The sequence below is a fragment of the Ictalurus furcatus genome, chromosome 24, assembly GCF_023375685.1.
Source record: "Ictalurus furcatus strain D&B chromosome 24, Billie_1.0, whole genome shotgun sequence".
Classification (NCBI taxonomy): Eukaryota; Metazoa; Chordata; class Actinopteri; order Siluriformes; family Ictaluridae; genus Ictalurus; species Ictalurus furcatus.
In genome coordinates this window covers 12,022,853-12,049,285 of record NC_071278.1, presented here as the reverse complement: position 1 = coordinate 12,049,285, position 26,433 = coordinate 12,022,853, and the positions used below count along the sequence as shown (strand labels likewise).

At 39.5% G+C, this 26,433-nt stretch overlaps 1 protein-coding gene across 4 annotated transcripts in view; it reads left to right on the top strand.

Moving 5' to 3' along the window:
* Positions 1-6,905: 6,905 nt before the first annotated feature.
* Positions 6,906-26,433, top strand: part of axin1 (axin 1) — a 30,900-nt gene continuing 11,372 nt past the window's right edge. For 2 of the 4 annotated variants that reach the window (XM_053612838.1, XM_053612836.1), the window contains exons 1-3: positions 6,906-7,106; positions 9,095-10,069; positions 25,085-25,225. In XM_053612838.1, the coding sequence (XP_053468813.1) occupies positions 9,192-10,069; positions 25,085-25,225 (1,019 nt within the window). In that variant the 5' untranslated portion in view covers positions 6,906-7,106; positions 9,095-9,191. Of the gene's footprint in view, positions 7,107-7,157; positions 8,754-9,094; positions 10,070-25,084; positions 25,226-26,433 lie in introns of those variants that run through there. The other 2 variants (XM_053612837.1, XM_053612839.1) reach the window with 2 other exon arrangements.

The window sequence follows — 26,433 nt, the reverse complement described above, 5'->3', positions numbered from 1 at the left end:
GCACTCGTGGCCATGTGTTGGCTCGCACTGGGGGGCCCAGTGATCAAAGCCAGGCCTCAGGAAGGGCAAGGATAGGGTTGTGTTTGCAGCTGCTGATGCCATCTGATTTGAATGCTGGCCGAGTGGACCTTATGCTATTCAGTGGGCCAAATATGGAAGGCCTGATACTCTGTGGAGGGTTTGCAAACCTGTCACTATCACAAGATGAGTCCTGTGTTTTGTTTTGTACGTTACATACTAGAATATAGCTTGGCATATGTGGTGCTGCTCAAGACAGAACAGTATCGTTATAGAATACATACATCAGGAAGTAATGCTGCATATAGAAAAACAAAATCACAAAATTTTGCGTATATGATTTTATGATTTTGCGTATAGGCAAGTACCCTAGAAATGCAGAAATGAGTATTCAGTGAAATATGGTGAGCATAAAGCTAATGTAGACATATGTCAAATGCATGGACATAGTACACACTGACACAATGATAAAATGGGAACGGTAAAAAAGCTATACAAAGTAAAATCAACCGTACTGGAGTGTCTCCAGATACTCCAATTTTCTATGATTTTTGAGAAACCTATATATAAGGGATGTGCATTCATTTTTTCAGCTGTACTTAAATGCTCTAGATTTATGCCCTCTGTGTTCTCTCTCTCTCTCTCTCTCTCTCTCTCTATATGTGTGTGTATATATATATATATATATATATATATATATATATATATATATATATATATATATATATATATATATATATTATGTGTGTGTGTGTGAGTGTGTGAAAACTATGGATTATTACTCTTGAGTGTTCGAGCAAACTCACTGGTCCTAGATGTGCCAAACACTTTTGTGAAACTTTACTACAGCATGCAGGAGCAGGATAGTATATATGGCTCACATCTTTAATTCATTTCTCAACACTTCTACCTCCAGCATGAAGTAAAACAAACATGTATTAGCTTTAGAATTTGCTTTTGAAACCACCATATTAACACAAGCTCAAAAATACACTCAAAAAGACAAATATTGTTATTTATTCCACAGCACTGGCTGAATTCCTGAATCTGATTGGTCAGAAGGAGTGCATTATTTTTGTATAACAGCACGGCTCTTACGTGAACGGTTTCTATTAATGGACTCGTTCTAATATGATACTGTGTCTATAGTAACAGCTCATACACAGGGACGTGTATGGCAGATGCTCCACATAATCTAAAACTAATAATAAATGGATTTTAAAAAGTACTGTTGTTTAAAGTAAAATGTATAATTATTGACGTGGAGATTTAAAAAAAATATAAAAATTTATTAGAAGACATTTATTTAACATTTATGGAAGGAGGCTCAGGTGTCAGGGCTTTATAACAATGACAGTGCTTTGTAAAGTTTCCCAGCATGGGAAAGTCTTCAGGGCAGAGAAGTTTACTGGTTTCTGGTTCCTCTGTAAAATGATAAACAGGGTTTTTTTAAAATTTGTTTTTAGAGAGAGAGAGGGGGGGAGAGAGAGAGAGAGGCTGGTGAGGGAATGATTGTTTATCAGTTCGTACAGGATTTCGCAGGGTTTTTTGTGATTGTTGCGGCCAAAATTGCTGGATTTTGCTGAGACTTTTTTTTTTTTTAAATGTGCGATGCAATTTGTTAAGTTTTATGTGCTTTTTTTTGCTGAAAACTACTTGAGTTGGTGACATTGCAATTAAAATTGGTCTTTCGCAGTGATGTTTGTTGGTAATTGAGACCTTTTTTGCTGTACTCATGTTTGACGCACATGAATTGAAGATGGCTTCGGCTGAATGCGTGTTGTGATGACGTCACATGATTATTCACGTGATCATTTTGAAAAATTACAAGCTATTCCAAATATTGTGGTGTTTGCTTGATTTTGTGTTCATTTCTACGTTAATTGCGAAATCCTGGAGGGACTGGTTTATCACAACTATAACGTAAGCGAGAACAAGAACTACCTTGTCTCTCGGACGTTCCAACCTTAACTATAAACTGTTAAAATGCGCAACTTTTCGTTAATGTCATTAATAATTTAAACATTGTAATCATTGGCAAATTGCTGTGGTATGAGTGGAATAACACATTCCAGACCGTACGGATATACAAAAATAATCCACTTTGGAATTATGTCACGCATTATGATGCGAAACGTTGCATTATAATCACACGTTCTGTTGTGTGATATTCCTTACAAAATAAAATGCTCAGATTCACTGCATTCCCCTGACCTCCTGACTACAAACTGTACAAACTAAATCATAAACAATGCTTCTACAAACTGACTTCACATAACTGACTTTAAACTAAAACACTCTCATTTTAGTGAGTAATCCTTATTCTCAATGATAAATACCCCCCTTTAGGGGGGCCTTTGCAGTAAAGCAAACCCTCTGTTGCCAGGTTATATATAGATGCTTTAACGGTTCTCCCATAAGGACAAACTCAGGACCACTTTAAGGGTGCTAGAACCTATTTTCCAAACAATATTTAACAAAATTACAAAAACATGTGCAAACGTGCTATTTAACTACTATAAGACTGTAAAATCCCCATGAGTGCACTTTATATCAGAATCCTACAGCTTCCTAGAGCTTGTCGATATACAGTATATTAATATGATAGAAAGTGTTTACTACAAAAATATGTTTGGAATAGAGAATATAACATATATATGTATTTACAATGCATGTGCGGTTATAATGAATATTCTTAAGGTATTTCACATGATCTGTTACTTTCCAGACATCAAAACACTCATTCATATCTCTGTTTCAGATACGAATGGATACAATAAACTACCAGGAATGGCACAATTCTCTGTGGACAGTAAACTTTCTAACTGGGAGAATGCAGAAGATGCCATCTTTACTGGCACTTGATCTCATCACTGGACTAGAAATGGTTTCTTTTGCCAGTGAATTTACATTCGGGGGAAGCCTGCCAATGCAAGACAGAAGCATCAACTTCCCCCAGGTGAGGTATTTTACATTCAATTTTATAGATGCAAGCTTTTAAATATCACTAGATTGCGTGAATTATGTTGTTTGAACACTACCCCAACCCTCATGTTTAGATACGGCTCTTTCGGTCACTCTTTCTACAGCTACTGTATCTAGTAATAGTTTGTTTCTAGAATTTGTGTCACTTTTATAGTAACAACTCACATATTCTTTAACCAAGACAATTGTTGGTATGGGGAAGCTTTCTGTTTATTTCCAGAAGGAGTTTCAGTGTGCTATTATCAGCGCTTTGTAACAGTCAGTAACTTTTCCGCTATGGTAGAGACTTCAGGACGGAGATTTATGTGCGTTCCTGTTTCTCTGTAACATAAAAAGCTGTTTTTTTTATTAACTTCAAGAGGGCAAAATAAAGAGGTTGGTGAGAGAAGGACTGTTTATAGCTACTCTAACATAACTGATAACAGGAACTAACTTATCTCACAGACACTTCACAACCTTAAACGTAACTATAAGCGGTTAAAAATTGCCATGCATTGTTTGTTAACAAATTAAAAATTGAACTGTTGGTAAATTACTATGGTTTATAATCTCTATATATGTGAAAACTATGGATTATTACTCTTGAAGGTTTGTTGAAAGTTACTGGTCCTGATTGGTCCACTGGACACTTTTGTGAAACAGAATAAGAGGACGGAAAGCCCAACTTGGGCATGACATTATAGGAAAATAATAGGAAAATAATCTACTACAGGGTAGTAACAGTAACTCCACTTTGTGTTAGGCCTCATCACATCACCCAGTAGTGGATTATTTTCCTAAAACAGTATGCCCTGTTGTGGTAACATCTTTGGAGCTGTCGATATTGATGTTGTGTCTTTATCTGTAGGCCAGAGAAAGTAGAAGTTTTATGCCACAAGATGCTGCCACTTAGCTAGCTCACCAATGCCACCGCTGTAAATTTTGAATGCATATATATCTTCTAAATGCGAATTTTGGGATTGTTTTGAAGCTCAATAGCTTATAGATAACCTTAAGGCTAACGTATTCGTACTAAAAGCCACAAAACTTCAATTTTGATTTCATGGGGACCTTAAGGCCAGGTTTCCCAACTTGGGGTTTGTGTTCCCCTAGAGGATTGTGCTGGAATTGCAGGGGGTTCATAAGATCAATAGAAAATTATAAGATATTTCACAAACTGAGAAGTAACAAGCTTTAACTGCCAGGTTTCGCCCTTTATTACAAAAAAAAATCACTTAATCTTAGCCTCGTTAAAGTCTCAAAGGTTACTTAAGGCAAATAATTTAGGCTGAAGGGTTTCTTCTGACAAAAACATTTGGGAATCTTTGGTTTAACTCTTCTACGCATAGTGTTCAAACTTGTCAATTTAAAGCGTTTTTTTTTTGTTTTTTTTTGTTTGTTTTTTAGGAAAATAAAAGAATTAAATCACTTCCAAATCACTTAACTGAAATGTTAAATTTAACATTTAAATCTCAGGACTCCACTGAACCTTTTTTAAAAGCTTTTTTTATTATTGAAGTTTTTAACATCTTAACTGCATCAATTTTGTGCATGTCTAGAGTATTGCTGCATTTTCTTTACAGATTATATTTTGGCCATAAACTTTAGAATTATAGTTTTGAATTGAAATAAACCAAAGTTTTAAACTAAACTTTAATAGTTTTGACTTAAATGTTCACAATTTCTGTTTATAAATACATTGGATTTTTTTTATTTTTATTTAATGTGTAATGTTTTAACATTTCTTTTTTTTAAACTCATGGTATTTCTACACTTGGGCAGTTCTTTCTTTCTTTAGTTATTAAATATGTGACATTTTAAAAAATGTCAAACTTCATATATCATGCAATTTCAAGTAATAATAATAATAATAATAATAATAATAATAATAAAGAAAGAATCTGGATATATTTTTTCATAAATTTATGAATGAAAGGGTTAAGGTGTCTAGAAATTTTTAAGGTTGTTTGTACCGTGAAAGCTGTTAGCAAGCGTGTGGCTTCCTTGTGGTAAATAACTTTCCGATTAATGAGATATGATTTTGCATGTGGCTGTTTCAGCTAAAATGGCTGTAAGGTCGATGTAGTGGACTTGGGTGATATCTAATGCCAGGAAAACTGAGGCTAACAGTTGAGAAATGCTCCAGTTGCAGACTGCAGTTTTCAGATGAGCTAATCTGTTAAAGTCATAAAGCGAAAGAACGACATTCTGCATTCCCCACGTCTTTGATCTTTTCACTATAAGGGCACGAGATTGCTTGCTTGATTATATCCAGGTGTTGAGTAATAACTTATGCAGGTTCAGAGCACACAGAAGAGAGAAGCCCTCATTCTCAAGGATCACTAAATGTTTCAAAGCACCTGAAACACTTCTAGGCTCACGGTGAACTTTGACATACATCACAGAAGACCTTAAATTACTAACTTGCAAATATGTACAAAATAAGCAAAGACCTGTTTTAGGTGTGAGCTGAAGATAATCTTTTTATTCTCTGCTCACCCATAGCTATCCTTTTTGTATGTATGGGAATAACAGATTAACAACAAATCATCTTTTATGGCAAATTACATGTTTGTGCACATATATCGTGTTTGTTGTTGTTTTAAGGTCTAAAACCAGGAAAACCCATTAAAAGACATGCAGGCGGCCTAGGCTATGATACATAGCATGAACTAATATAACAGCACTCCTAGTTCTACTTCTTTTTTTTTTTTACACTGTAGATATCCAACTGCTGGTATTAAACTTTACACATTACATCTTGAACATTAACCATTTCAATGAGTAAAAGATTAATACAACAGGTATTATGCACAGTGGGTCATACTGTCACCTCCTCACAGCTCCAGTCTCCCCGGTTTGATCCTGAACTCAGGTTTAATTTCTACATGGGTTTTTTTATGGGTTCACCGGTTTCCTCCAACCTAAATTGTTTTGCAAAATTGGCCCTAGGTGCAAATGAGTTTGCACGTGGTGCATCCCATTCACGAGTTGGTCCCCATTTCCTGTTATTTATATTCACAGCATTTGGCAGACTTATTTAGACGTATGTTTATCTCAGTAAGCAGCTGAGGGTTTGGGGCCTTGCTCAAAAGCCCAGCAGTGGCAGTGCTGCGATTTGAACTCAAAAGCTCCCAATCAGTAGACCAATGTTGAGCTACCAATGACTTACATGACCCTGATGTTGGGTGAGGAGGCCTGAGGTGCAGTCGGTGTTCCAGTTCATCCCAAAGGTGTTCAGTGGAGTTGGGGTCAGGGCTCTCGAGTTCTTCCACTCCAACCTTCTCAAACCAAGTCTTCATGGAGCTCACTTTGTGTACAGGGGCATCGTCATGCTGGAACAGCTTTGGGCTTCTTAGCATATAAAGACATCCTATATACAATACAATCATATACAATACAATTGCCTTACAAAAGGCAAGTCCGGCATACTGTATGGGTGTAAAGGGCAGTCAGCCGTCCACAAACGGTCTTATAGTATATAATATAGGCTACTTACGCTAAAGTCACAGACAGTTCTCACTTCCACTCTCAGATTCTGTCACACTGCTACACAGGTTTCATGTGAAAGGTGCATAGTGTACCTTTAAAGCTTTGTATACAGTTATATACTGTGCAGTTAATTTGTATCTTGCACTGTATAAACATTTACATGTGCAAGATACAAATTAAAGGCACAAAAGGTACAGGTTTATGCATGTATTTATTTATTTATTTATTTTAGACTGTATGTGAGCAATGGATCGTTTTTATTAGGATGAGAATACATTTGTGAATATTTGAGTGTGTTTAAAGGATGGGTTTAAACACACTCAAATATCACACACACACACACACACACACACACTTTCCTTCTTATTCCTTTTTTCTCTCTCCAGGCAGCAGTGTGATTTGTGAACGCGCGCGGCGCTACACATCACTCGCTCTTATACACACACACACACACACACACACACACGGATTGAGGCACAGGAGTGAGAGCCTGCTATGGAAAGGTGGAGAACGCACTGTTTCCTTTGTTATTTTTAAAGTCCGACGCTCGCACCTATGACACGTTTCGCATGTAGCTGCACATCGCCGCGCGGTTCCCGATGCGCTCCAACACGCAAAGTGGCTTCGCACAGGTACAGATACAGAGCACTTTTTCTTCTTCTTCTCTTTCCTTCCTTCCTTCCTCCCTCCCTCCCTGGCTCAGGAGCTCGGGGTTTTGCGCTAGCGAGAGATGAAATGTGCTGTGCTTGAATTGTATTCGAGGTTTTAATCGAGGCGTATCTTTATTTTTTTTTTATTCTGGTCGACGCGCACAGGGAACGTGAACGCAAACACGTTCATGCGTTTTTTTTTAAGACGCGCCGGATTAAATGTTGAAATCAATGTTTTAAAGTTGCACACACTTAGTCGCTCGACTGCGGAAGGGCCTGTGTGTGTGTGTGTGTGTGTGTGTGGAGAGTTTGTTTCTCCTCTTCCCCTCCCCCATCAATTACTGTGCTTGTGGAGACTCCGAGGCCAAAGACATGAATGCAGTGAATGTGGGTCTCACTTCAAAGCGACTGGGAGCTGGGAGGGGAGCGCAGGGAGTGCTGTAATGTCGTCGGGGAACAGAGCAACAAAGTATCGGGAGTCTTTTAAGGAAATAAAATAATAATAGTAATAACCCTCCTACCACCAGACGCACTGTGTGTCTGTCTGTATCTCACTCGCTCTGGAGCTGGAGTCGTGTTTTCATATTAACGCGTCCGCGTTCACGTCACTTTACACGCGAAACAAGAATCCAAAAAAGAATCATATCAAGTTAACGAGCTAGCTAGCTAACCGTGTTAGCCGGTTAGCCACATTAGCAGCCTCGGCTAAGAGCTCGAATGCTTGTAGTAGTTTGAGAGATAGCAAGCTGGTCTGTTTTTTCCATTTCCCCCTTTTCTTTCTTTAAAAAAAATAAATGATAATAAAAAAAAAATAATAAACCCGCGTTACCCAAGCTATAACCAACAGAACCGTTGAAATAACTCCTGAGATGAAGCTAGCTTGTTTTGTTTGTTGCTAATTTAGCTAGCAGTCTGGCTAGTTTCGCACCTGAAATTCAAACACGTATTGTTTGGACAGTTATAATACTATAATCTAACCGTCCACCTTAAATTTCTATATGAATACTGTACAACAGATAGAAAAAATATTATAATAATAACACGCCATTTTGTTGGGATTCTGGTGCTCTGTGTGTAAGGCTAGTTCATTTGAAGCTTTTTTTTTTGGTCCCAGGAAGTTTTATTCTCTGCCTTGATATGATCAGGTCTTCTCAGCTTGCAGGTAGTGCTGCAGTAGTTTTGAAAAGTGGTAGATCTTGAAAGGAAAGGAAAGTGTACCTAGTAGTTGCATATCAGATAGAGCTCTTTGAACCCAAGCTTCAGAGATCAGATACGGATCTAACCATCGTGAGGTGTCTGAAGACTGGTTTAAAACTTCAAATAGTCTTTTTTTTTTGTTGTTTTACAAAGCAAGGAGCAACTTCAGGATGATCACAATTGGAGCAGTTTATGACAAGGAACTTAAGGAGTGTCAGTGTGTGTGATTTCTCTGTATCTAATCTTCCCCAAGTGTAACAGTTTTGATATAAGAACACCACTTCTTTGAGGTGTGAACCTTAAATAACTACATCTGTAATCTAGACTATCGCTCACACATTGTTGTGTTCTGATTGGTCTGGATGTTGCCACGTTACACAAAAAAGGTAATCCCTGTTTACAGGCTGCTGGAGACAAGAAACCGGGTTCAAGGTGAATAAAACCAGATGATAAACGATTAATCTTGCACGCAATTGTTCGAAAGTCTTGTGTGTTTCAGTATGGCTCCCGACGTCTGTTGGCTTTGTTTAAATGGTTTTGTTATATGTTTCCTGATAACCGTCTCCGTCTTATCTCTTAACGTTTATTACGCACAGCCCATTGAATGCTTGATTAAGATACCGCGTTGCACACGTTATAAATAATGTCGTGCCATGGCTTGTCATTTTTCAAGACAATTTTAACAACTTTCTGTAAGTGGTTCGGGGGTTATTTTTACTATTGATTTTTTAAAAAAAATCTTTCTTCTGTTTTCACTTGTTTTTTTGTTTTAGGAGGAATTATTTCACAGTGGCATTAGAGGAAGTCTGGATCTGATCGTTCCGGAGCGTGGGCTGAGCTGGGAACGGGTGGTGCGTGGACGTAGTAAGGATGAGTGTGAAAGAGAAGGCTTACCTGGCGGACATTGGGGGCAGCTTCACTGAGGATGCGCCCCGTCCCCCGGTCCCGGGTGAGGAGGGTGAGCTGGTGTCTGGTGATGTGCGCCCGTACAGCTTGGGCTTCTACTCCATCAAGAGCGAGAGCCTAAGGTGTGAGGCCTCCATAGCCACGCCGAGACGACCCGACCTGGACCTGGGCTATGAGCCCGAGGGCAGCGCGTCACCCACACCACCCTATCTGAAATGGGCAGAGTCGCTGCATTCACTGCTGGACGACCAGGATGGAATCCACTTGTTTCGCACCTTCCTCAAGCAGGAGGACTGCGCCGACGTGCTGGATTTCTGGTTCGCCTGCAGCGGCTTCCGTAAGCAGGACAACGGTGAGGGGAACGAGGAGAAGAAGCTGAAGCTGGCCAAGGCCATCTACAAGAAGTACATCCTGGACAGCAACGGGATTGTGTCGCGCCAGATCAAGCCGGCCACCAAGAGCTTCATCAAGGACTGTGTAATGAAGCTGCACATCGATCCCGCCATGTTCGACCAGGCCCAGACGGAGATTCAGGCCGTGATGGAGGAGAACACGTATCCTTTGTTCCTCAAATCTGACATTTATTTGGAATACACCAGGACAGGCGGTGAGAGCCCCAAGCTGTACAGCGATCAAAGCTCGGTATCGGGGAACGGCAAGGTGCTACCCGGATACTTACCGACGCTGAACGAGGATGAAGAGTGGAGGTGCGAGCAAGAGACAGAGGAAAACAGCGAGAGCGACCCGACTCCCAGCAAGCGGCTCACCCAGAAGCTTCTCTTGGAGACGGCACCTCAACGGGCAACTAACGGCAAGAGATACCAGGACAGCCGTGAGTACAGGTAAGCACAGAAGGCTTTCAGTTCTCCAGGTCGTTTTCAAGTCGAGTCCATTTAAAAAAAAAATTTTTTTTTTACTGGCTTCTCATTTATCTGTATATCTTGCCTCCACAATCACAGCGCGTTTAGTACACAGATGATAGTCGTGATCGTAGAGTCAAGGGCGCGCCGGTTTTGTGTAAGCTTTAAAGGCCTACCGATTAGTAGCTTTCAGTTATTTGATATAACGCTGGAACCAGCGGCGAGAGTTTTTATGCAGTTCCTCAGCTGAGTGGCGAAGCGTCTTAAGAAATGATACTGCCTCGACTTAATACAACCAGACACAGGTAAGCGCTGCTTTGAGACCCTTCTTTCTCTTTCTCCCCTTCTGCCTTATCCCCAGTGAAAACACTGCCTGAGGAAGCACATGAAACGAGAGGTGGAGTTTAGCACAGCCCTCCTGAGGAGATGTGAGGAATGCACGTTCGCATGGGTAGAAAACTAAAGCCTTCTTTTTTTTTTTAATCCACTGTAACGGCAAGTGGATATCACCCGGGGCCGAATGGCTTGGTTCTGTGCTGACGTGGAATCAGTGTGTTTTTCAGGATAAGGGAAAAAGTAGCGATGAATTACGCGGATCAGTGAAAGCGTCTGTTGTATGTAGTGTTTTGCAGGAGTTGTTGCGGTCACGCTACAGTTCGATCGGAATATTGTGTTTATACATGCTAATATAAGCAGTAAAAGATGATGGATTAAGCATGGCAGAAATGTACAAGTAAAACCGATCTCCTCCAGAACCCGAATGGTTCTGCTGCGTTGAGCAGTCGTCTGAGGAACGCATGCTCAGCGGTTTCCAAGTGTTCGGTGTCAACCTGTCGGAACTGAAGACGGTGCCGGGATCGTTTCTCTGCATGCTCCGAGCCGTTGGCCGTCCAGCGGGCTACCTGTGAGCCAGGGCATCCATGCAGTGACTGGGTTGCATTGATTGCGCTGCTGCCTGCTGTGAGCGGATGCAGATGGGCGCTCTTTGTGTTCTCTCTGCCCAGGTGTCTTATGAATGGCAGCCTGTTATTCCAGAATAAAGGTTTCCCGTAGAATAGCTTGACGTGTATTCCCTTTTGGCAGCGCAAGCCAGGTTTAACGCTGGAGGAGAAAAGGAAAATGTGTCAAGGAGTGAAGTTAAAGCATGTTAAGCTTTTCCAATGCTTGTGTGTGTATCTCCTTCCCAACATTCTTCAACAGACTTACCATATATATAACGAGAGAATAAAAACACTCTGAAACTGAACACTGTGGACTCGCTGTAAAAAAAAAAATTAACATGGTCTTCAAATAATCAGCAGTCTTTAACAGTGTTTTGTCAGCCTTCCAGGATTTTCCAATCGCAGAAATTAACGCAAAATCGAACAAACTCTGCAATATTCGCTTGCAAGTTTTCAAAATTACCGCAGATTCTGGCGAAGACGCATCATGTGATGCATCGCTACGTGCGTTCAGCCAAAGCTTCGATTCACGTGCGTCGAACATGAGTGCAGCTAAAAGGTTTCATTTACCAACAAACATCACCGCGAAAGACCGTGCAATTGTAATTTCGGCAATTCAAGTAGTTTTCCAGGCAAAAGCAATAATTATTAAGAAAACCGCCACGATATCTAGCGTTTTTGGCTGTAACGATCACAAAAACAATTCAGTGAAATCCTGTACGGACTGATTTCTAAGCTTCATTTAATGGAATCGAGGTTAATGAATGCACTGCCAGACTTTTCATTTATGTTCGCCATTCTGGCACAAACCTCTCGTGTGGGCGGAGCTTAACAGAGATTTACTCTCATTGGCTAGTGAGCTACCTCACAGACTTGTCTGTCCATGTGAGCGACGTGAGATCTGCAGCAGAAAGTTGTGCGAGAGCTGTGCAGAGGAGTACAAAGCCTTTTCTACTCATGATTAAAAAAGGAGCAGGAGTTGAACTTATTTAGAGCATGACGTGGGAGGCAGGCTTGAGGCGTAAAAAAAAATTAATAATTCAAACACCAAACCCACCTACATAACTGTAGGACTAATCTTTCACTAATGCACTCAATCACTATAAAAAGTTTTCAAAAAAAGGGTTAATTTGTGTAGATATATGGATAGTTGTATACTAGTTTACTATGTAGTTTGGTTTTTTTAATTAATTATTATTTTAAATACGAGTTTTCTCATCGCGCTGCATGTATAAGAAATGTATAAGATTATGTAAGAAATCTTAGCAATAGTTTCCTGTATTCTAGCCCCAGAGGGATTAACACCCTCACAGTGTGGTAATTTTGCTGCTCCAGGACACTCGCTGGTTAAGTCCCAGTCTCTGTGTTTTTGAGCAAGAAAAGTCTGCCGGAGTTCAGCTCCTCGGCACTGCCAGTGCACCCAGCGTCCGTGAAAACAACACGCAGACAAACCCGAGCACGCACGTGATGAGAAAACTATCGTTAATCGCTCTCCAACACATCAGGACATTCTGTGTGAGGTAGCTCACACAACACATCAGGACATTCTGCTGTTCTGTGTGAGGTAGCTTTAAGAGGGTTTAAAAGCTTTGTACTTCTGGACCGTATTACTGATGTTTTGTACGACGCCACGGTTTAAAAAAAACAAACAAACCAAGAATAATGTAATTTCAGGAAGATAGTAGCAATGTTTTGAGAATAGTCTTAATTAAATATATATATATATTTTTTAAAATTGTAACATATTTCTTTACTTTCATTGCTCTGATATGCACCAGTTTGTCATATTGTTGTATTATGACTTTATTCTTGAAATATTGCAGCTTTTTTTTCTTGTAACTTTTATCACAAAAAATTCTCATATTTATTCTCATATTATGACTCTTTTTCCCCTTTATTTTTCTTAAAGTATTACCACTTTATTCTTGAAGTCCTGTATTTTTATTTTTAAATGGTGGCCCTCAAATTCACTTGTAGTTTGAAACGCCTCTGACTGTATAAGTTTATCTTGAATGGCACATTGTCATCAGAACAGGCTGATTTACTTACAGCGACGTGTAAAAAAAAAAAAAAAAAAAAAAAAAACCAACAACAAAAAACGCTACTTCTTTTGTTCAAACTATTGATCTTGGACGTTGACAAAAGTAGTTGAATATGAATTTTGTATCTTTTGAATTACTGTATATAAATGTCTAACTAATTTATTTAATAAATATACATTTGCCAATTTGTTTTTCATTTGAACTTGCTAGATTAGGGTTAGTATACTAATCCTTTTGAATGTAAGATTCATGACCAGAATCATGACGACAGTAGAAAGTTTTAAAGAGAAACTGTATACTTGTCGGTAGGGATGGGCGATATGGACTTAAAACTATATTGCGATATTTTCTGGTGTTTATTGTGATAACGATATTAGTGATGATATAAATATAGTACCGTGCGCCACTGCTTCTAGCTACAAGTGATAGCTGTGATCTTGAGAGCCTCAGAAACCCAAACATTGCTCTAAAAGTAAACCTGATTTTTTGTAACCAAACCAGATCCAGATTGCAGAGGTACAGTAGCTCCTCGTTTAGTGATAAACTCCTCCTCGGCTTCACGTCTGCCTTCTGCCGTACTTGTTTTCACTCTGCATGTGAGCTGAGAACGGGTCGCAGACCGTCGCACACAGAAATACATCTTCAACTAGGCTTTATAGTTATCACAGGAATACTCATTCTTATCGTGGGGAGAATTTCTACCGGGATATCGCCCATCCCTACTTGTCAGTATGTTTAAATATACATTTTTTCAATTTGTTTTTTCGTTCGAACTTGCTAGGGGTAAAATTGGAAAATTTGAGTTACAGTTTTAAAAATAAAAAATCAGAACCTTAAGAAGTACAAATTCAAATCACAGATATGCAGATTTTATGCAAATCAGGTGAAAAGTGACGTATCCAGCTTTCAGAGCAGATCAGCAAATGAATCAGTTTTTTGTTCTCTAATTAAAATGCTTTGTTCTTTTCACATAGCTAGTTTTCTACAGTGATGTTGAACACTCGATGCCCAGCGTAAGTTGTAATGTGTCAACATAAGGGACTCTGATATTCTTAAACCACAGAAACATGCTTTGTCTACAATGGCCTCTAGACATCGTGTTTTTAATCGGCGCGTAACGCGTGTTTGAGGTTGTTTTTCAGATGATTATTTCATTTTGCCAATGTGTTTGGCTTGAAATACAAAAAGACACCGCGTTCATTTTTAAACAGCCTTTTAGGGTCACCCATCAGGTTTTCTTATACATCTGAGCGTTTATGTGCTTGACAAGAAGCTACATGCAGCCAGTGAATAAATGAATAAACAAGCCTAATGAAACTGTGGTAACGATGCACTAGTGCGGGAGTTCCCAACCGTGGGCTTGCTTGGTTTTACAAACCGGGGTCGCGAGAGAAACTCCTGTCCAATCTCCTCTTCTGTTTCATTCATTTATTTTACAAGTTAATATTAAAATATCTAAGACTGATTTTGTGCGCAAATCTTTTGAAATTCAGAGAAGCCATATTTAAATGAAGAGTTTTAGTCTTGGCCAAATTCTCTTCCATCTTCCTCCTCTATACAAACTAGTGTTATGTCTCAAATCACTTACTTGTGTACTGTTCTAGGCTGTTGTTGAGTACTAAATACTAACAACTATTTTGAACACCTCTCATGTTGCCTTCCAATCTACCGGCATGGTCTGTGTACCTGCGGTTTGGATTTTCTAGATACTTCTGAATGTAAGGTTCATGATGACAGCAGAAAGTTTTAAAGGGAAACAGAGTTGTCAGTATGTTTTTAATGTCGCTGCGCAATCGCTGAACGGTTTACAGTTTTGACTCGGAAACATAACAGACAGGGATGTTTTGGCTCTGATGTGAAATCACGTGAATTTCGCTTTTAAATCTTGTACCAGATGTACATAACGCATGCCGTGAACATGTGAACAATGCCGCTTGTGTCATCACTGGTTGTGCGTCAAATATAAAGAGACTCCGCTATGTCGTGCCAGATCGTATCATACCACCTCCCTGTGGATTATCTTCTAGTAACCCCACAACACTCCCTGGCTCTGGTACGTCAGTTCAGGGAATGTTCCTTTGGTTTTTCATCATTTTCTTTACAAATATATACATTACTGACATAATGAAGTGTTCTCATGCAGTTCTAAATGATAAATCTGAAATAAAATAAAAAAAAAGTAGGTTGATCAAGGCAGAAAATTCATCCTGTCCACTTGGGGTCATTAACCCCCCCAAATTTTTGGAACCCCTGCTCTTGAGTGGGTTTTTACATGCTATAGTTTAGAGCTGCAACAACTAATTGCTAATAATCGATGATGAAAATCGTTGTCAGTGAATCTCATTATCGATTGGTTGGTCTGCACGTGGCACAGGATGCGTTTACTCACGTTACTTCTCTTCCGAAAACATGCTTAGGAGAGTAAATACTAAAGTTGTGTCCCAAATGAAGTACTATACACTTACACTATGCACTGTGTACGCTACCATCTAGTGTAAGGATTTTAGAAAGGTAATATAGTCTCAAAAGGAACACTAGCGGTTTTTTTACTAACCAGAAGTATAAGCCACTTCCTTGTCGATGGCGCATGACGTCATACGCACGTAATGCGATGCCGAATAATCGGCCAACTGATCAATTATGAAAATAATCGTTAGTTGCAGCCCTAGTATAGTTACAAAACAAGTGAATGTGCACATAGCATCGTTCATGCGGTCAGATTCTGCAAACCTGACGTACTTGAAGGTTCATTACGGTTTAAAGGGGTTGTGCTGAGCATTACTGCTTACTGATCTCTGCATCAGAATATTGCCAGACCTGGCTTTTATTTTCGACGTTTTTAGCTGAAAAGCGATTTCAGTATTCAAATACTGGCACCTCAGATGGTTGAGTAATGACTTTTATGTATGAACAGCAGAATAAAAAACAACCACCCAACAATGACAGATAAACGTCATCCACAGCTCAGAATACACAGCATGTTTTGGTTCACTTCTTTTCTTCAGGATCGAGTCTCTTTCTCACTGCTGTTGAACCGTGGTGGAGCTCAATTGCAACCGTATCAAGACAAGCTCATGATGATGGTCTCGGACTGGATGTTTTAATCCGCACCGAGTCAGATTGCTGTGTTCTCACCTACACATATGAACCGCAGCGAAGAGGAAAACACACCATGGTTCGATTCAAACGGGACTAACTATGTTCTAAACTTGCAAAAATCTGGATTTGTATACTTGAAAGCATGTTTAAAATCTCTTAACTGAAGCTGCAGTATATCTGTGCCACATAAAATGAAGACAGCGTTGTTGTCATGGCGTGCACGTTTGAGGTGCTGGAAAAGGCTTTGCGAGTGGGTGGATTTTACTTTAATGCTGCATTGGGAAGCGGGCAGATATGCAGCTTTTTTGGACGAGAGAGGGAGAGAGAGAGTGAGAATACTTTTACAATAACATTGAGTGTAACTATGTTAAAGTCTCCATCAGGAGTTTTTAAACTACATTAGAGATAAATCAGGTACTTTTTAGGCTTGTGAGATCGTGTGTAATATGCCATCGTCGTATCATGCGTCAGTTAACTGTAGTATCGTGTATGATTTTGAAGGGGGCGTGGCCAGACATGCGTAACGCTCGTCATGTACACGTAATGTCATTACAGCGGGGGAAAGAAAAAACAGGAAGATGGATACAAGTCAGCTGTAGTTTTTGGTAGCATTTAAATTATTATTATTTTTTTATTAATTAATTGTCTGATAACAAGGTCTTGCAAATCTGAAGTAAATAAACAAGTTATTTAGCTGTATCTAAACTGCATCAGAGACAGATTGCTTGGTGTTCTGCTCAGACAGCAGGCCAGAAAAGAGGAGAAAAGGAAGCATTATGAAATGCAACACAATTTATTTTTGTTGCTATTAAAACTGAAGGCATGGAATTTTTCCCGATTTCAATTGACTTGATGGCAGTCGCAGTAGTTAGAATTTATCAGCGATTCATGATTCTACTCGTCCCAAGCCTAGTACTTTAAGTTTGCAGAACGAGCCTATGCCTATATTGCACCACGAACGATGTGGCATGCAAGATTTTTTTTTTACCCTAGACACGGCTCGATTTAGTAAATATAATGTACGGAATCTGTACGTACCATACGTAGTGAAGGTTTTTTTTAATCAAATGAGATTTGAGCTCATATGCTCTGCACTTTCTACAAACTTAGAATTACGACCTGATGCCAGCGTGCGCACACTGCTTCAGCCTGAAACATTTAGTAAAAGCTTCAGTATTTCTGCTCATTATTTGTCTGGAAAACACAAACACGTGTGCCACAGACAAGAGGAAAGTTGATCATTCTACACTACAGACATTTCCTCTCTTTCTCTTCGAGGTTAACGGAATATCCGTTTGCTAATCCTCAGGATTAAAGTACACCTATTATGGTTTTTCAATTATTACCTTTCATGTAGTGTGTTATAGAGCTGTTTGTGAATGTAAAAACGTCTGCAAAGTTTCAAAAATCAAAGCACATGACAAACGGAGTTATTGACTCCCAAAAGAAGGAACCGATTCTGAACAGCTGAAACGAGTCGTTAGTGATTCCAGACTTTACTTCTTGTATTAACCTACATAGGTTTGTAACAAAAAGCCCTGCCTCTGGTCTTCATCGGCTGCTCACTGACAGCGGTAGACCAGTCAGAACAGACTGGGACATCTGACCAATCAGAGCAGAGTATGTTCTCTGAAAGGAGGAGTTTAGAATGAATACTTTAGAACGCATCATTTAATGAGTCGTTTGCGATGCTGGGGTTAAAAAATGTAATGCTGCAGTTTAAATGAGCAAATTAAAGTGTTTTTGACCTTGGATGCATGTAAATCTATTGTATGAAACCTTTAAAACAAAATTAGGCACGTTTCAAAACCATAATAGGTGCTCTTTAATAATAGTCAGAAGGTGCATCCCTGGTTCGTATCTACTCATCGAAATTCCATCCGAGTGTCTGATCAGAGATTCATTGGAATGTGTTCGCATATTTGACGTTTATTTGCGTTGTGCACGTGAAGAAATGGTAAATCCCCCACTGTTTAAACTTCCTGCGTTTATTTATTATTTACAGCATTAGTTGCATTTTGGGAGGGATGGGGGGAATAGTTTGTACTGCTGCAAGCCTATTTGATGAATGTTCCAGAGCTCAAGAAGGTGCAGTTCCAGTGGTGTGGTGCTCAGGTGTTCTCCAGCAGGACTCGATCAACCTTCTGAAATTTGCTGGAACGTTCAGTAATCGCGAAATCGTAATTTGAGCTGATGTAATTAGTATGAACGTTTGTCTCGTTCCTCCACCTTTTACTTTACTGTTATGCCTTCTGATAAATCGATCATCGGGAGCTCCAGAGTTGCTCACAAATTGGGAAGACAACGAGAGTATAATTAATTTCGTAGTATAAGGAGATGCAAAAAATTTTTTATAATTGTTTGGAAGATGAAGTTTGGGAAATGGATGTCTCAAATGCACGTCGAATGTCTGTCTGGTGATGCTTTGAGGTTTTTTTTTGTTTGTTTTTTTTTAAGCGCTGCCAAGGGAGCCTCCCTTAAATAATTGCAAAAAGAGAACCTAATTGATTTTTATGTGGAGACTGAGGGATGATACTGATGCTCTTGTCTGTGGGTTTTATGAGCTGCCGTTTGGTAAGGAATCGAACACAGTGGCAAGCAGCTCGATGTTGCTTAAGGCAGGGGTGCATCTCTCGACAGACTCTGTGAATATTGACATGCCTGCTGCTCAAATCATTAGAAGGCTGAGAGCTGGGAATAATCACTGGAGGCCACAGTAAACTCGACTCTGCTCTGCTCCCCTCCCCATCGCCGCCTCTCACAAGTCTCTCACAAGTCCTAGCGCAAGGCTCATAACAAATTCCTTCAATATAACGTCTACAGTTCACACGGCATGCGGCTATTCCCCTTGTACCGTGCTGGAATGGAGACAAGGTTTCATATCATCGATCAATAAAATACAAGGAGCCGAAAAACACGGGACATTCCACAGCAGCTCCTGTGATAAGACGCTTTATTAGCTATCGCGTTACAGTAATATTGATAGCAGTATTTGGTTATGAATTAGGCTTGGACAATAACGCACTGTTCTGTTATCAATAGTTACATTGTTGTTATAAATCCATTGACAGTCTGTCTTGGCTGAGCATCATGGCTAACCTACTATTAGTTAATTATTTATAAGGATCATTTTTATAATTTGATTCCTGTTAAGCCGTAATCGGCGACTACTTCAATTATATAGTAACTAGGGCAACATCTAACAATTTATAACCCTATCATATGGTTAAAAAAGCCCAGTGATAACCGATTTACTTCACACCCCCCCCCCCCCCCCCCCCCCCGGGTCAGACCCCTTGCCCCACCCACAGTGATTATCTATTGACAGCAGGGTTGTCATGGAAACCTATTTTCTCACTGATCACACCCGGTTCCTGCCCTGCGCTCGTCTTCACCTTGACCACGTTTCGAAAGTGTGTATGTCTATATCTCTATGTATATAGATGTGCGTATTATGGGGGGGAATAACCTCACAAATAACCTCAGATGAAGAAAAAAAACACAACACATTTCATTACTTAGTCATTTAATGTTTTCAAGTAAACCACCATTCACTAACAGGGTGAGGAAAAAATAAGTACATGCTATAATTCATTAACGTTAGAACCACCTGTAGCGACAATAACTTGAAGTGAACATTTTCTGTAGGAGTTTCAGTATCTTGCATTGTTTTGGAGAAATTTTGGCCCACTCTTTACAACGTTGCTTCAGTTCATTGATGTTTGAGGGCATTTGTTTGTGCAAAGCTCTCTTAAGATCCAACCACAGCATCTCAGTGGGTTGAGGTCTGGATTTTGACTTGGCCATTCCAACACCTTGATTTTTTTCTTCTTTAGCCATTCAGATGTCGATTTGTTGCTGTGCTTGGGATTATTGCCCTGTTCCATAACCCAGTTTCATCTCAGTGTAAATTGCTGGACAGATTTGTCTCAAAAATATTCTGGTATAGAGTGGAGTTCATCATTGACTAAGTTTCCCAGGTCCTTTGACTGCAAAACAAGCTCAGATCACAGTTGGTATGGGGTATTTGTGGTGATACCTTTGCGTTTGGTTTATTACACTGTACATGATGACCAAACATCTCTGCCTTGGTTTCATCAGTCCAAAGGATATTGTTCCAGAACTTTTGTGGTTGGCTCAGATGCAATTTTACAAACCTAAGCCATGCTGCCATGTTCTTTGTCCAAACCACACTTCCATGGAAGCCATACTTCAGTTCAGTCTTTTTCTGATTGTGCTGTCATGAACATAAACATTTCATATGCTTACAGAGGCTTGTAGGTCACATGATATAGGTCTTGAGGTTTTCTTTATATCTCCGAGTTGGGATGTGACTGTGAGGGTGTGTGGGGGGTGTTTTCTCCACTCGCTTATGAATGGCCATGCGCTTTTCACTTTCGAGTTAGCAGCAGTTCGGGGCGGCAATTGCTTGATTGTTTGGTGGGTTCATTATTATTGTTAATGAAAAACACAACAACTACAAAATCGTACAATGCCAAACTCGCTTATATTAAACGTAGAACTTTTGAAACCAAATTTCCCACCATCGTCTTGTCAGTCAACTCACCTCACTCCCGTCACGTGATAAATGCGATGTGACTCCTGCTGATCTGTGCTGCGACTCAGAATCATTCGGCTCATACTTAATCGAGTAGATGTGTTCAGTTTTTAATTGTAGCATCTGTTCTCTAACTGAACTAAATGATTTTTATTACTATAAAAAGATCAAATGACTTGGGGTGGTGCCGCGGTGGGCAAGTGAGGTAATCGGTGTGTGGCCCGAACAACATTTATCACAGCAAGCCTAATCTCTGAGCGTTAAACAGTCTGATTTCGGACTGAATTTGCTGGGATGCCCACTCCAGTCCGTACAGGACTGTGGGGCCAAAAATGCTTGATTTAGCTGCAGCTTTTTTTTTTCTTCCCCCCTCAAATTTTGTAATGCAATTTGTGGAGTTTTTTTTGTGGGTTTGTTTGTTTATTTATTTATTTATTTTCAGAAAGCTACTAGAATTGCGACAGTGCAATCGCACAAAAGTCTTTCACAGTGATGTTTGTTGGCAAATGAGACCTTTTAGTTGTACTCATGTTCACCACACATGAATCAATGAAGGCTTTGATTGAACATGCATTGTGATGACGTCGTGTGACGCTTCTTGGCCCAGATCTGCAGTAATTATGAAAAATCGCAAGAGTTTGCTCGATTTCGCGTTCGTTTCTGCGATTGCAAGATCCTGGAGGGACTGCCACTCTTGGGATGATTGGCAACTGTATTGAAGGCTCTCCATTTGTAATCTTTGTGAGTCGTTCTCACTGTAGAACGGTGAAGTTCACTTTGTTTGGAGATGGCCTTATAACCCTTCCCAGATTGATCAGCAACAATTGCTTCTCTGATGTCCTGGCTAATGTCCTTTCTTCTAGGCATGATGTAGACACATCCTGAGTGCTCCAGGACACCAAAGTGCCAAAAGTTCGGTTTTTATAGAGATAGGCACATGATTAACTAACCTTGTGCATTTCATTAGTAACACCTGGCTACTAATTACAGTCTTAATGATTGTGGAAGTAGGAACGGTGTACTTATTGGTTTACAAACGACTGAACACGGTCTCAAATTAGTGTGTAGTTTGCATAACCAGCAAATATTTTCTCGGTCATGAAGCCATGCGGATTTATTCTCTTCCTTTTATTTGGCTATTTGGTCATTTTAATCATAATTAGTGTCCGCTGTCAGTGTTCTGTAGTGTTGTACAGTAGAATAGGTATTTGAATCCGTTAGCCAGTAAACTATTTTCAACCCAGCAGCGTTGAGGAGAATAGCTACATCGTGAAATGTTTGTATATATGCATGCTGGGCTATGTGAAGAAAAGAATTTCACTGTGCTATAATGTATTTGTGACCAATAAAGTCTCAATCATTATTATTATTATTATTATTATTATTATTATTATTATTATTGTTGTTATAATTTTAAGGTATGCTGTGTGTAAGTCGCCATTCTGCTTTCTGTTTTCAGCGAAGGCGATGGGAGTCGATTCCGCACGTCGATAATGATTCATCATGTGCAAAAATGGCAAGCACAATGTATTCAGCATCTAATTATTTCAGTTAGTGAGACAGCCAGTGGATATTGACGTTTATGTTGAAATACGTCGAGTGGTTGGAATTGAATAAATGTCTCGCAATGAATGGATTCCATTTGGTCAAACAAACATGTGGTGTGTGCATTTGCATTAAAGGAATGCATTTTTAACAGACACGGGAGGAGAATAATAAGTACAACAATACAGCATCTTCATACAGTATGTGTGTGTAATTTAAATAGAGATGCCTGAACGTTACCAAAAACGTTGCATGTCAACCATACGTTCTTCTACTCGGACGTTGAAGTTGTTCAGTTAAATGTAAACGCAGCTCCTCGCTTAATTACTAATCAGTGTGCACAGTAAATGTAAAAATGACTAAACATCGTGCTGAAGGGTTTCTGTTGCAGTGTTGAGAGATCGATCTGCTCAGTGCAGTGGTTTATTAGTCCTTACAAAGCCAGAAAAATCTTATCAAAACACGCTCTCCAGCTCTAAAATTGCACATATACCTGACCAACTAAACCACAGATGACAACTCTGCAATGCTTATTACGATGGGAAATCCATGCAGGGTTAAAATAAAGACTTCCTGGTGCTGTAAATGATCCCAGAAATTCCTCTTGTGGTTGTTGTGAGCATCTGGGCCTACTCTGAATGATTTTATTTTGTCTTTACAGACTTTTCAAATGTGAAATTTGAATTAAGGACTTGTTATGAACTATTACACACCCACGCTTGCATAATAAATTGACAGCCATGACACGTAACAGTGATTGTTGTTAGTATGGCACAGTATACACATTTGATACCTGCTTTAATTATTGGTCTGGCTTACTGTCGAGTGTAGACATCAGTGTATTTGTGTAGTAAATAAAGTAGTAAGCCCTAGTGTCAGTAATTATTTACAAGTTGTGTATTTGCCTTAGTGCTTTATTTAATATTGGGATATTCTGCATATATAAAACCCCTGTGAGTCAATCAGTACTTAGGGTTGGGCAATATACCGATATAATATTGATCTCGTGATAAATGATGACTGATCTACTTTTCTGAGATATTCTTAGTATGGTGATGTATTTAAAAAAATTATTACAAATTAAATGGTACTAAATGGATGCCGTTAGATTGGACTCTTTTGTAGGCATTAAAGAAAAGTATCATCAAACTCAGTTTAACTTTAAAAAAAAAATTTTAGTACTGTTTTACAGACAGTTTGTTAGCTAAATCATATATCGTGATACTCATCATGTATCGCAAAAATGTCTTCACGTATCGTGGTGATATTTGTGTCTCAGCCCAGCCCTAGACCTAGGTTAAAGGTGAAGTGTAAGGGGTTTCAAACCTTTTTTTAAAAAAAAACTAAGGTAGTTGCAAATTCAAAATCCTGAATAATTTCCACTAGAGTACACGTTAAATTCAGGAGTATCTTCTGGACGTCTTAATTCCAGGTTATAGCTGAAGCTGACCTTCATTTGAGACATCGCTTGTACATGTTGTCAGACATGAATTCCATGCGTCTGCATAGTGCAGTACCAACATAACATGGCTCACGGAGGCAGTATAGCACTATGTGACACTGTGTCTCTAACTAAATAAGCAAACTAGCGTTGTGTCTCAAATCACACACTTGCATACAATTCTGGACCGTTATTAAGTACTAGCACTACAGTACTAGTAGGGCTGCAACTAATGATTATGTTCATAATCGATTAGTTGAATGATATAAAACTAACTGTTTGTCGAATTTATTTTTATATATATATATATATATATATATATATATATATAAAATATATTATATAAATAAATAACGGCCTTGTTAGTAATATAGATGCATCTCAAAAAAAAATTTATATTGTGGAAAACTTGATTTTTTTCCACCCTAATTTAATTCAGAAAGTGGAACTTTCATATTTTATGGCTTCATTACACATAAAGTGAAATATTTCAAGCCTTTTTTGTTTTAATCTTGATGATTACGGCCTACAGCTCATGGAAATCAAAAATCCAATATCTCAAAATATTAGAATAAAGAATTTGTAATACAGAAATGTCGACCTTCTGAAAAGCATGTTCATTTATGCACTCAATACTCGGTTAGTAAATAAAGCTAGTGTTCCATTTGAGACGATATTAGCTTTCTTAAATTCATACACTAGACAGTAGAGTACATAGTGCATCGTATAAGTGTATAGTACTTCATTTGGGACACAGCTTTAGTATTTCCTCTCCGATGTGTTTGGAAAATTAATCGGTTTTTGCTGCTCATTGCATCTTGGGAGCCCTGGTTAATCTGTGCAACTTTAAAATAGATGAACACGTGGTGTTAATATTCTCAGCAAATAATGTAGACTTTTATGAACTAATCATAATGTATGTTTATAGCCGTAGTGTTTTCAGGTTGATGTCAGGTCGAACGTTTGTGGGAATTATCATTGTAACCGGCAGATGAACTGGTTTAGCTTTTGGAATGGATCCAAACAGGAGCAAGGTCACAGCAAGGTCGAGTGTCCTGAAGTAGTTTTTCTTCAATGACTTCCCTCCTGTTTTGAATAATATTTTCAGGGTATTTCAGGTTTACAAATGACAAACTAGAAGGACTAGGCTTTGACACCGTTGCCATGAAGTTCTACACATTTTTATAGTTTTTATTGAGTTCCTTCCCAGTATTTCATTGGAAGTGGAAATCTTTTCCAAACTGAGGATTTAATCCTAACAAACATTCCAGACGTATTCTACCTTGATCTGAAATTGCTTTGTGTGCATGACTGTAAAGCTGTAGGTTTTTCCGAAAACTCATCATCTCTTCTCTCTGTTCCATCTTGTAGACACGGGCCGTGGAGGGAGCCGTTCAACCCTTACTACGTCAACACCGGCTATGCGATGGCACCCGCCACCAGTGCCAATGACAGCGAGCAGCAGAGCATGTCCAGTGACGCAGACACCCTCTCCCTAACAGACAGCAGTGTGTATGTAAACACACACACACATACACGCAGAGTCATCCTCACAAGTACACGAGCATAGAGCTGTAAATTAGTCAGATCGTCTGGGTTTCCCTTCCTCTCGGAGCGGTATTGCTTGGAGTGCCACAAGAATCGCAATACCCCTCATCAACCGTAGCGAATTTCCCACGATGGCCATTTGAAGCTGCGGCCGATCTCGAAGCAGCATCTCCGGCACTTCTGTGGGACCAGGAACGATGCAGGCTTCCTCTGAGGTGGCCCCCGTCTGCTCATTACCCACCCTAGAGAAAGCCTCAAAATGTCATTACTTATGCTAATTATAGAGCTTACAGTTGAGCTGCAACTCAGCTTCTGTAGTCTATAATTTGAAGGCATTCCTTTAAATGATCTTTCCTGAACTTAAAAGGTCGGTCCCCTACATTGTATGGAACATGTGGAGATTTGTGAAAGGACTGAAAATGAAATCCTGACATCAGATCAGTCTTTAAAGGGATCCTGACCACATGCAAATAATGTAGGTTGATTATATTTGCCTCGGCAGTATGATGGTGAATTTGGGGGGCAATTAAATGCAACACAGCAATTTTTTTTCCATTATCAATCTGTATTGTAACTTTAAAAAAAAATAATAAAAAATTTTACCCTTTGAACCTAACCAATCAGCTAGTTTTTTGTAACCACGGGCCTTCATTGCAGAACATATGCTATCGTTTAGCGCTCCTGATTTCCTCCATCTAGGCAGGAAGTATGTTTCCATTTAGGGAGGTGAGCGAGGACATGGAAATGCAGCCGGAGAATTGCATAGACACAGGGAATGCGATAAGTTCAGAGATAGCACCGGGAAACCGTGTTAACAGAAACATGAAAAGCAGGGAAGAAACGTGTGTCTGAAGTGGGTTAGATTAGAGGCTGTAGAGGTGCGGAGACACAGCAGGACACAGTGTACCCAGTGGGATTAAAGCTTCCCCACGGCCATGGCACAGAGGGTCCCATATCCACTCAGCTAAAGGAATGGCAAGGTGCTGCTTTCACGATTCAGACAGGCGTGCTCTCGTCACAGGGGGAAAAAATCATTCTGACTCTGCTTTGTGCACGCCTGTCGAATTTGAATGTATTCTTAGCATTAAAATGTGTGCAAGACTTGCTTTGCTTTCACAGTTTGTATTCGAATGTGTGACGCGTGATTGAGGTGTACTACTTGGTCAACTGAT